At 32.5% G+C, this 12617-nt stretch overlaps 1 protein-coding gene across 2 annotated transcripts; it reads right to left on the reverse strand.

Moving 5' to 3' along the window:
- Nucleotides 1-1460: 1460 nt before the first annotated feature.
- Nucleotides 1461-6728, reverse strand: LOC148598371 (uncharacterized). Of its 2 annotated transcripts, XM_088560470.1 has the most exons (3): nucleotides 6577-6725; nucleotides 5761-5870; nucleotides 1461-3526 (listed from the first exon to the last, which is right to left on the reverse strand). In XM_088560470.1, the coding sequence occupies exon 3, from the start codon at nucleotides 3503-3505 to the stop codon at nucleotides 1634-1636; it is 1872 nt and encodes a 623-aa protein (XP_088416596.1). In that variant the 5' UTR covers nucleotides 3506-3526; nucleotides 5761-5870; nucleotides 6577-6725; the 3' UTR covers nucleotides 1461-1633. The 2 variants fall into 2 exon arrangements, with proteins under 2 accessions (XP_088416596.1, XP_088416595.1); XM_088560469.1 differs by lacking the exon at nucleotides 5761-5870 and having other exon boundaries at nucleotides 6577-6728.
- Nucleotides 6729-12617: the final 5889 nt, after the last annotated feature.

Below are 12617 nucleotides of genomic sequence, written 5' to 3' on the forward strand. Positions count from 1 at the left end.
GGCGGGTGTTTCTAGAAAAGCAGAGGACGCTTACCCTATCGGTGCACCCGGTCCATGCTCCCAGTTTATAGTGGAGTCCGAGTTGCTCATTTGCTTTTGTTACTTTGTATGTATGATTTTATTTACTTTATGTTCTTTGTTGTGTATGTCTGTTTTCCATGTGTGGTCTTTGTTCCTGGATTGCATTCTTTTGATTACCGCTATATCCTTGGTTCCCATGATTACTCTTAAACATGAAACATTAGATAATGAAGATATTACACTTTGACGAAGTGAAAAAAAAAGAAAAAAAATACGACCCAGAGTGTCAAAGCTCGTGATACATGTAATACGAATATAGGTTGAAGAGCTATATTAAGTTTCAAACACAAGTTTATGGCTCAATAGCATCGATAAGGATATGAACAGCGTTAATTGTCAATCTAACCATATGATTTAAAAAATTATACTGATGCATTACAGATATATTTGGTAAGCGGATGATATATAGGGATAACATATATAGAGTAATATGAATTTTACTTTTTAAAAAGAATTCTAAAGTCCAGATTATTTGTTTGAATCTTTTGAAAAAAAAATGAATTCCTGATAAAATCGATATATAATCTTGTGAAAAACTTCTATCAATTATGAAATAAAAATGTCTAGACTGTTTGTCATGTACTTGTTTGAAAATGTATCATTGGTTTCAATAAAGAATCATTATGATAAGCATAAAAATAAATTCTGATCTGATGACCGTTAGGATAGTAAGAATAATTTCTAAAACGAGACATTGTTACAATACTATTTTGTGCGGACTTAAGTAATAGCTGCTAAATTGTAGACGATGTGATATCCTGAGTTGAATGACGATTTCTTTGTTCGGGTATGACTGAGGTAACGATAGTGAAAACATAATAAAGCTGACACCACCCTTGACCCTTTTCACCAATGCTTGATTTTTCGTGCGGTACTGTATGTAGCTAATCAGTGTATGAATTAATTTTAACTGAATTGTGGTCAATCACTGCTAACACAATTCGAGAAACTGTAGCTACCAAATTTTATGGTTCCATACTTGTCTTGATTAGCGTTCAGTTTTGACTTGGAAAAAGTGTTGACAAGTCTTACTTTAAGTTATGAGAAATATTATGATGCATGAAACAAACCTGCCTTCAAATGTGACATTTTTGCTCGAGAGATACACGACAGTGGTATTGATTATACAATCGTTGCTTATGTTGAAGGAAATGTTATGCCCAAAGGACAGTGATACAGCCTGATAAATTGAAAATGCCAAAAGCCGCATTTTATAAAGATTGTTACTGTGGAAAGCAACATAACATCCCATGGGTAGTCAATTTATTGATATAGCACTCTTCATATGCAACTACTTGGCGGCCCCGAATATTATCATATAAGAATGCCTAGCTCTTGTTGTATTGTAGGGCGGCAAGTCAAAATATAAATCATACAAATCAAATATAATTCATTTTAATCTATTTAACACAATAGAAATAGACAAATAGTAAAATACATTATCTTTGTTAAATTAAAGTCTCTCCTTGTCATCGTTTCAATGTCCGTATTCCTCACATTTTCAGATAAATGAAATTCTTTAACTCTATTTTAAACTTTCAAACATTTTTATTCATAACATGTAGTATGCAACCTCTAACAATTGCATTGCTCTTATAACATAATTTTCATTTTGCATTAAGTACTTATCCCGAATAATCCGTTGCAGATTTGTAAAGGAACATTTTTTTGCTCTATTCTTTCTTAAATGGTGGGCACACAAAAAATCCAGAAAGTGTAAAAATGCAACAGATGGTATACCTATGGCTCCTTCGTTGATAATTTCTTGCTCCAAAACATACATTTCATTTGGAAGTAGGTAAAGGGTATCATTCCCAAATTTCACTCTATCAAGAAACAAATGTCGTAAAACGCTGGTAATTGTACGCCTATTCGATGAAATATCATGCAAGTAGTTTGGGAGGATGTAAAACGTATTCGAGCACACTAACTGCTTATCTGGAGTACACTTGTTGATACAGTCGTCAACGACGAACTTACACTGTTTATAGAGTCCCAATCTATAGAATAGAGAAGCCAACATACACCATCCACTTACACAATCCGTCTTTGTACCTATTAATATTTCAGGTAAAAGAAATTTATATTGATCGTAAACCTGTTTGTTTTCGTACGACATGAATGATGTTTTAAGGCTCGAAAATCGTCCGTTACATGTTAGTGATTTAAGATATAAAATCATACGTCGTACAGATACCGAGCAATATCCTACGTCTTTTCGCAATACTTCCTCAAAAGGACTTTCATTGTGATATGAAAAAACATTCATCCATTTAAATGGTTCAATAGCAGACGATGTAACCGAGGATTCAATGTAATGTTGATCGTTAATTTGACATATTTCTTGAAAATTCTGCAATGTTTCTGTATACAGCAAAGTGTCTACTCCCCCGCGATAGACTTTGTTTAACGTATATAACAAGGCAGTATGGTCTGCATCATCAAATCTGCCCTCAAAAAAGTTGATTTCTGGTATGAAATAGTGCTGACAAAGTCGGTATTGCACACAATATATCAATCTTTTCAAGCACACCAAATAACAGTGAACAAGATTGCCTTGATTCCAAAATGACGGATTATACTCCTCTGATAACCAAAACATGATGGTTTTGATGAAATACGAACATAAAAGTTCACCATGTCTTTGTTTAATTATATCTGCTAGTATTGTCTTCATCATGGCATAACATAAGAGCTGAGTGTGAGTGAATGAATGAACCAGTTTCTTCTCTGCTATGGATAACGAAATCCTCCATTCGACGTCTTCGTATTTTGATGTTTTACATCCTACAGGAACGAATAATATTCCGGATTCAGTAATTTTATTCAAAAGCTCTTGAGCCGGCCAAGAGTTCCGACTCCTCTTTGTCCATGATGAAAGTAATCCAATCCATTCTTTACATCGGAAACAGACAAGAATTTCGGTTTCAATGTCGTTTTCCTGAACCATCTTACAAGGTCCGTGCGTGATGCCGTCTTCTAGGTTTCCGATTAAATCCCGAACAGACGAACTAGATACGTAGTGCTTTCCGTCTATGTTGATAACACATTGAGTTAATTGAAGAAAGTGATTATAGTTTTGATTAAGTAGATTGTCGTTTTGCAGAAGTTGGAGTCTTGTAAATCCTAGTTTAGTTTCCTCGGTATCCATGACAATCGTGATAGAACCATCTGAGATATCAATAGCGGATAGATTTTCATAGACCCTTACAGTTTTAGACAAAGTCATAACATCAAAGTCGCTTCCTTCAAACGCTAATCCCTCAACTCTGCTCCCACTTGGAATTACTTGACAAATATCACTGCCATCTTCAATAATCTCCTTCGCTAAGTATATTGTACGTCTTGTTTTTACAATATCCTTTGTTCCGTAAACTTGACTGAGGTATTGGAACAATTCTTCTGAAGAATATTCCTCATCCATTTCCTAGTTAGATTGAACTACCTGATAAATAATGAATGAGAAAGTCAATAACAAATGGTATAATAAGTTAATAGTACTATTTCCAATTTAACCAAAATGAAAACAAATTGACAAAAGAAAACAAACAAAAACAAAACAATACATAACAATACACAAACATAAACAAAACGAAACAAAACTATATAGAAATAAAAAAACACGAAATCCCCTTCCCATTTTAGTAGAAATTTCCCGCCAAATGGTACATTTATACATTTAAATCTTTTGAGTTAAGGTTTGAAGACAGTTTAATTCAACTTTGTAACTTACATTTGTACTCTGTGTAAATATACATCACTCAGAAATGTAGAGGGATAAGGAAATTGGAGCCTCAATAACCGTTGAGGATATAGTTTCCTAACAGCCTTTTGTTGGATTTGATACCACTTAAGATATGACATTGGTCGCTTGTTTTAATGTTAGTATTTGAATAACAGGCTTTTTCTTATTTGTTTGTTTGTTTGTTTGTTTGTTTGTTTTTTGTTTTTTTTTGTTTTTTGCTAGTTTTTCGGGTTCTTTAACAACCTTAAAGTGTAAGTTCGTGATTTTTTTCAAATTTTGCATATGCATTTGGAACACTATACCGACTAAAAAACCCAACTCTTAGATCTTAAATATTTATAATAAGTCTAAAAATGGCATCAAAATATCAGAACCTTTACTACGGAGGTGACGTAATTGGTCACAGATTTGTTTTGCATGTATTTGATGGTTGGCGTTGTCATCAATATGTCTAATAACGGCAAGGCCAAAAATCGAAGTGACCTTATTTACACCAGTTAAGTCAATTACAGTATGCGGTGCAATGTAGCCGGTTGTTTAACGGTCAGGAGCCCTGGTAAACGTATTTCGTATCATCACATACCCAAGGAAGAAGTTTTAACTATGTGAACAATGGTAGCTGACCATCAATTTCCCTGTAACAGCTTCATCATACATGAACAGCAGAGTCAACATAGTTTGCAAAAATAGTTTGAAAGTTGCTATGAAAAAAAGTATGATGGAATTTTATTTGTATTTTTCCATTTTCTACTTTAAAATAATCGTTATCGATTATAATTTAAAACTTTTCTGGTACTAATGTATCATCATAGGTTTCGACGTTTGTAAGGTTTTAAAAAAAGAAATAAATCTACCATGAATCGCATTATATTTCTCCAGAGTATTTTCATTCTCAATGAACTTTTTGATAAATTTCAATCCGTACAAAAGTACGTTTTTTCCGTGTTTCGCAAAAAGGTAAGGTTGCAATGTGAGTAGAATTTAGCTCACTATGTGCTACATTAATAAGAATATGTTATGCTTCTTATTATTCTTCAATGTAATAATGAATTCAGACTACCGGAAAGAAATGTAACATAATTGATATGGAAATTCTTTGATTTTTACATTTGACATGACAATGACAAAACTTTGCAACACTTTTCATAAATGACAAAATTATATAGAGTATTTCTGTACCAAATCTTAATACTTTCCCACTCTTCGGTCGTATGCCGGATGTCATACGTCAAAGGTATTTTTTACAGCTTTTCCTGAGTTTATTGCCCTTATTGCATATTTTACCTGACACTCCATTCATACGGCAACGTAAATTATTAACCTCTTCTTCCCTATTTCCTCCAGTGATTATTGCCCCGATTTCCTATGCATAGTCTGACGTTCTACTTCATAGGAATACCGTTAGAATATCACCTATATTACCCGTGTCACCTGTTTTTCCTTTTCTCTTTTTTGTTTCATGTTTCACGGTTGAAAACTAATTATTATCTTAAAATTACTTCTGTTTTATAAAGCACTCATAAATTTCTAACATAAAAGTACAATTTTTTTAAAACCATATTTAAGCAAAATACATTACATCATAATTTTACAGTAAAATACTTCATGTTTAAATACAAGATAAAGAACAACAAAAAGGTTGCCGTTACACATTTTGATCCTTGTTCTAACGAAAATTAAATACTAAAATTTAAATTTAGTTGGCTATTTTATGATAAAAACAATAACAATTAATTTTTATTTTTATCTTGATAAAGAGTACAAAAATGTACATTTAAATCTGTTGAAAAATTATATATATCATCAAATAACCCCTTTCCTTTTTCAAAATAGATGGACAAATACGTTATCTCAGTTTCGCTATATAGATGACGTGTTATCGTTAAATTCCTAGTTTCGGAGATTTGATACATTGAATCTACTCAATTATTAACCTTTGTTGTGAAGGTCTGTTTTCTATGTCTGTTTTCCATTTTCCATAGTTTTCCTTTTTCCTTTCATCTAGCCCGGTCTTGACTTTTTGTTAGCAACTCGGCGGGTGTTTCTAGAAAAGTAGAGTACATTTACCCTACCGATGCACCTGGTCCATGCTCCCAGAGTCCGAGTTGCCCATTTACTTTTGTTTCTTTGTATGTTTTATTTTAATTACTTTATGTTCTTGTGTTTGTCTGCTTTCCATGTTTGGTTTTTGTCTCTGGAGTACATTCGTTTGATATTTTGCCAGAATCTTGGTTCCTTTGATAACTCTAATAACATTTTACAGGTAAAATTTTGGCAGATGACAGTATTTTCCCCAGGGATTTAGCCAGTCGTTCGTCTCGGTTAAATAAGCCGTGAGGCAAAAAACCTAATTTACAAACCACATAAATGTAATTCCCACATGCAGGTAAACAAAAACACGGCTTGTTTGCGATAATCCATTCTAGAAGTACTCTCAATTGTCATTGTTTGTCTTTTGCTTTAGGTTTTATTTCATATTAAAAGATGCGTTTTCCTTTTTTAATCAAAATTACATGAAAAAAAATATCAATAAACATATATAATAGCAATGTAAAAATTGTTTAAAAAAGAACAGAACAGATAAAGTGCAAAAATATTTTTCACGATAACAACAGCTTGTATATTTCGGCGACATCAATCTTATGTTGTTCAACTATTTATACGATGCTTAAATGTATGTTTGTTGCTGTAATCACGACTGTTTACATGTGTTTGTTTGGTTATTGCTAACTCTATATAATTATACATACCAGAATTTCACAACCACTTCCTCAAACAGGTTTTTCTCCGAACTTGTTTATCTTTTTTTTGCTTCAATATTTGATTCAGATGACTATTACGTATCTATCTAAACATCTCAACAAATGGCGAACTTTGTTAAGGAAGTCACCACTTAACATAACAACGTATACGCAATGTAACTTCCACGTCATTAAATGAAGATGTTTACACAAAATCTTAGTGGATGTACATTTAGATTTTGTAATTTTGGCAGCAGAAGCATGTTATCTAAATGATATACCTTCTCATCAACTTGTGTACATGTAATTTGAGGATAATCGGTGAACACATGTGAGCTACTATTTGTGTGAAAATACTGTATTATATTACGTATTTGGTATTTGTTTCAAAGCCTTTAATTCGAGTTTTGATATAGGTTTGTCTTATAAAATCTATTATTGAGAAGAAGGAAAACTCATTTGTTACAATAACCACGAAGACCGTGTCATTATTTTTTAGAGTTCTGATTTCTGCCTAATCAGAAAACTAAGTCTAAATTGACCGCCAACCTGTCTTTAGATCTCAAGAGTTAAATCAAAATTCGAAAGGTTTTTATTGTTTGTTTTATTTTTGTATTTTCCCATAACTGTCCCATCCTAGGGGAGGAATGAGTGCTCTGGAACGAAACTTGTTTCCCACCGCTACATACTTTTTGTGCCTGTCCAAGTCAGGGACATGTAGTCCAGTGGTTCTCGTTGTTTATTTTTTTATGTTCATTGTTTTTCATTTTACGTTTTATTTCAACGATAGATAAGGTCGATTTTTCGTCTTTTTTAAATAGTTTATCACCATCTAGGGAGCGTTTTATAGTTTGCTTTATGGTATTGGTTTTGCCCATTTTTAAGACCTTGTGGCGACCTGCATAAGTTTATTTTTTCGTTGATTGGTTTTTGATGGATGACTATCTATTGGCAGTTATACCACATCTCATATTTTCCTATTAACCAGATATATTCTGAAGTCTTTTAATATCTATTAAATATGAACCTCTTTTGACTTGTTACATGTACCTTCTAAACTAAATATTTTTTCAGTCATGCAAGGGGGTTGCTAAAGACAAGTAATACGGTAATTCAAAAATTGTCATTACTTTTCGAAATCCGACTCGGGGTGCTGTATGTAGAATCTGTGTCGATTTTTGTTAGCTAAATAGAGTTTGTTGTCTATGTGATATTATCATTGAACAGGTCTGAGAAGCATAACAAATAGTAATTCATATTAGATTCACTAATGATTTATTATGCTAACAAAAGAGGTTGCAAATACAACTACTGATTGTGTTTCTGGACGGTTTCATTTGATTTCATTATTCCACAAACTGAAACTCTATAACAGGTGTAAATACATAGTTGACTTTTTTCCCAGTAAATGTATTCCTGAAAAAAACACAAAACCAATGGCTTAGTCCAGGTTCTCACGTTAGTCTCCCACACTATATGCAATATATATTTTATCCAATGGGTTCCATATCATGAAACATAACTTTCTGTTAGCTGTGTTTTTATGAACTACTACCACGCGGAATATCAGATGTATTTACAGAAAACAAAGGAACTAAAAAAAGGAGTTGGTTTACTACCCTTGGTTTTCTTTCATTGTCTTGACTTTTTATGTGCTCTTCAACAGAAACAAAACAGAAAAAAATTTCTATTTGAGAAGTACTTTAAAGTGAATAACGGGTTAATATCAAATGCTAAACGCACTATTGGAGATCGCATGTAACTTGTTATATGAAATCTAACGTTCCCCGGATGTGTTTTGGAGAAATGTCATATAATTTTATGTTTTCGTCAACCTAAACGAGCCTCTTTCAAACTCATCTTAATAAGTGAAATTTCGTCGATGTTCACATATCAAATGTACATATTGATTAAGTAAAACTTCCTCCCAATCACAAAAAAAGATTAATAAAATGTCAACATGTGCAATAAAAATGAGTCACGTGATCGGTTTATTAAGCCTTAGTCGGACTACAATATGACAAAATTTAAAATTGTAATTAAAAGTCAATGATTATGTATATTTTTTATTTTCAAAATTTGCTCTGGGACGTCTGAGAAATATGCATAAAAGTTAATACATGTACATGGTTCGCAACTTGCTTGAAATGTGATATTTTACATTTCTGTGCTTTTCAATGAATTTTAAAACAACAAATTACAGATAAATAATTTCCCTCTTCAGTTTCCAGGCTAAATAAACCACTTTTTCATTTTCTAGATAATACATTTTTTCCACATAGCGGTGACATTGAAACAAGCGCATTGGCGACCTGAGATACGTTGACATGTGACAGATATATGTTAATATCCGATATAGTTGCAATAACAGACTACGCTTTGAGTTTACATTTTTGAAGGGTCCTTAGGACAGAGTGACTCGAAAAAGTCGAGGAGGTATCATATATTCGAAATGGTGTACTGTGATGTTTTGTGGCCTATCATTTCAAGCCTTACATATATAGGTATATAAAAGAAATAAGTACCTCATCTTGTATTAGTAGCACTACGACGCTTCATCTCTATAAGGAATCAAATAATAAAGTTTTTCTCCGACAAAGGAACAAACTTGATAGGAGGGCGCAGTAAATTAAAATTCTAGCTGACTTGGCTGACGTCAAGTCTTTCCTTCATGACAGTGGAACGGTTGAAAATGTTAATACTCCATATTCATCCCACAAGTAAGGGTTGTGCAAACGACTTATTGGATAGCTAGATGTATTCTAGATGCAACTTTGTTCAGGGAAAAGACAAACGTCTCATTCAGAGGTACAGTGTGTATTTATGGCCGAAACAACAGCCGTAAGGAATTATAGTCCTTAAGTCAGTGACTTCTAGCGTTGCAGTACTGCCAATTTTTCCAATTAAGACATTGGAGACATTTACGCGTCACTGAGGAGTGGAATTATTTTCCAGTTCTCGCAAATAAACTCTGAATTTGTTGAAAACAAGAATATTTACAAAGATTACAAACTCGATGGAAGTGGCATTGCCCGTAAGAAAATATCACCGACGATGATGTTGTACTTCTATAGGACTCTTGTCATCTATATTACAATGTAAATCATTTTAAAAAAATTAAAGAAATGGAAACCTAAATATATCTACATGTACATTAGCTGTCTACAAATTCCTGTTTTGATTACACCACGAACATAGTCTCTCCAATACACACCACTATGCTTCGTTGTTCTCTATGTGCTTCCGAAAAGTCTTGTTCGTTAATATTCACCTTCATGACGTATGTTGGTCGTCTGTTATCACTTCTCTTCAGAACAAACGCTGAAATCTTTTGTTTCTTTTCCGTAGGCTTACCTAACCGATATGTTTTCCCATGATTGTGTTCACGATTAGCAGGGGCGGATCCAGAGACTTTAAAAAAAGGGGTGCAAGCTGGATATTTACAAAAGAGAGGGGTGCTAGTACATTATTTACTTTTTTGTGGGGGTCAATTTTACACGTGAAAATAACAATTTTCTCTAATATAAATAAAGGATGCCTAACACCTGTATCCGCCAATGATTAGGAAGACTTCGCTCAAGTTACAGTGGATGAAATTTGCTCAACTGATAATAGATGATCTGTATCACAGTGATAGGTCATGATCAGTTGTTAAATGTATGTTATTCCACTTTAAATTGATAAAAATGTTAGTTTGTTATTCTATTCGATATTCAAATCCTTTCTTTATTCAATATATAACCTGAAAAAGAATGTCAAACGAATATCGAACAGAAAAAGAAATGATTTTTGATATTCAATTCGGTATTCAAATCCGTTCAGTGTTCAATGGACCCGAAAACGAATGTCAAACGAATATCGAACAGATCAAAATCCTTTTTGATATACAAATCCGTTCTACATATTTAATACATGAACTAGAAACGAATGTCAAGTAAATATCGAACAGCAACTAAAATGCTGTTTGATATTCAGTTTAATATTCAAATCTGTTTTATATTACATCTATATAACCCGGAACCAAATGTCTAACGATCATTGCAGAGACAAAATTCCTGCTTGATATTCAGCTAGATATTCAAATCCATTCCATATTCATTATATAACCCGAAAACAAATGCCAAACGAATATTGAATGGGAAATGAATCCTGTTTGATGTTCGTTTTATATTAAAATCCATTCTACATCCATAACTCGGATACAAATGTCAAATGAATGTAGAACAACATCAAAAATCCTGTTTGATATTCTTTTCGATATTCAAATTCGTCTTATATATAATATATAACCTGGCAACGAATGTCAAACGAATTTCGAACACAGCAGAATCCTGTTTGATAATATAAATGCAAAACAAATGACAGTTATATATATTGTAAATTTCGATATGCTTTACACGTGTTTCAAGGACTAACCTCTCACCTGCAGCATTTAAATCAAATATGTAGGTAGAACATAATCAAAATATTAAAAATATACAAGAAGTATTCAGACCCAAAACGATCGAAAGAGGAAGCCAAATCATCACCGAGAGGATCTACCACACGCAATGGAAGGAATAAAGCCTCAGGGTTTTACGTATTTTTAAATTTGGAATACTGCAAGATTTCATCAATAGGGTAGATAAAATATGATATTATTCGGGCTCAGACAAGTCTGACTACTTTGTTTGCGAATATCCTAGGGGACTTTCGGTCCATCCGCAATGGTATCGACCCAGCGGTACTAAAAACATAAAAAAATACCAGTTTTATATATGGTCAATTTCTATATGCTGTACATGTGTTTCAAAGGGTAATTTCTAATCAGCAGCATTAACATCAAATATGTAGGAAGATCATAATCAAAATAACAGTTGTTTAAATGAAGCACCAATAACGCGGCAACGACTGTCAAACGAATATCTAACAGGAAAAGGAATCATGTTTGATATTCAATTTGATATTCAAATCCATACAATATCCAATATATAAACTGGAAACCAATGTCAAAAGAATATTGAACAGAAAAAGAAATCCCTTTTTATATTCAATTATGTATTCAAATTCGTTCAGTATTTAATGGAATCCAAAAACAAATGTCAAACGAATATCGAACTAAAATTCTGTTTGATATTCAAATCTGTTCTATATTCAATATAAAAAACCAGAAACGAATGTCAAATGAATATCGAACAGCAAATAAATTCTGTCTGATATTCAGATTGATATTCAGCAAAGAAATCCGGTCTCATATTTTGTTGATATTCAAATTCATTCCATATAACCTAAAAACGAATGTCAAACAAATATCGAACAGCAAAAAATCCTGTCTGATTTTAATTTTGATATTCAAATCCGTTCTATATTCTAAATATAAACCGGAACTGAATGTCAAACAAATATCAAACAGAAAAGGAATCTTGTTTTATATTCAGTTTGATATTAAAATCCATTCAATATTCAATATATAAACCGGAAACTAGTGTCAAACAAATATCGAACAGAAAAAGAAATCCTGTTTGATATTCAAGTCGGTATTCAAATCCGTTCAGTATCCAATGGAACCTGAAAACCAATGTCAAACGAATATCGAACATACCAAAATCCCATTTGATATTCAGTTGGATATTCAAATCCATTCTATATCCAATATATAACCCAGACCAAATGTCAAACGAATATCGAATATCAAATGAATCATGTTTGATATTCAGTTTGATATCCAAATCCGCTCTATATTAAAAAAAATAAACCGTACACAAATGTCAAACGAATATCGAAAAGAAAAAGAAATTCTATTTGATATTCAAGTCGGTATTCAAATCCGTTCTTTATTCAATGGAACCTGAAAACAAATACCAAACGAATATCGAACATGAAATAAATCCAGTCTGATATTCAGTTTGATATTCAAATCCATTCTGTATTCAATATATAAACCGGAAACGAATGTCAAACGAATATCGAACAGCAAAAAATCCTGTCTGATATTAAGTCTGATATTCAAATCCGTTCTATATTTTATATATAACCCGGGACCGATTGTCAGACGAATATCGTACAAAAAA

Source organism: Perna viridis, chromosome 14 (genome assembly GCF_037379345.1).
Source record: "Perna viridis isolate PV_CMFRI_1.1 ecotype Kerala chromosome 14, ASM3737934v1, whole genome shotgun sequence".
Lineage (NCBI taxonomy): Eukaryota > Metazoa > Mollusca > Bivalvia > Mytilida > Mytilidae > Perna > Perna viridis.

Bases quoted from the DNA above. Each gene is read 5' to 3' on its own strand.
- LOC148598371 (XM_088560469.1), bottom strand. From the start codon at position 3,505: ATGGATGAGGAATATTCTTCAGAAGAATTGTTCCAATACCTCAGTCAA.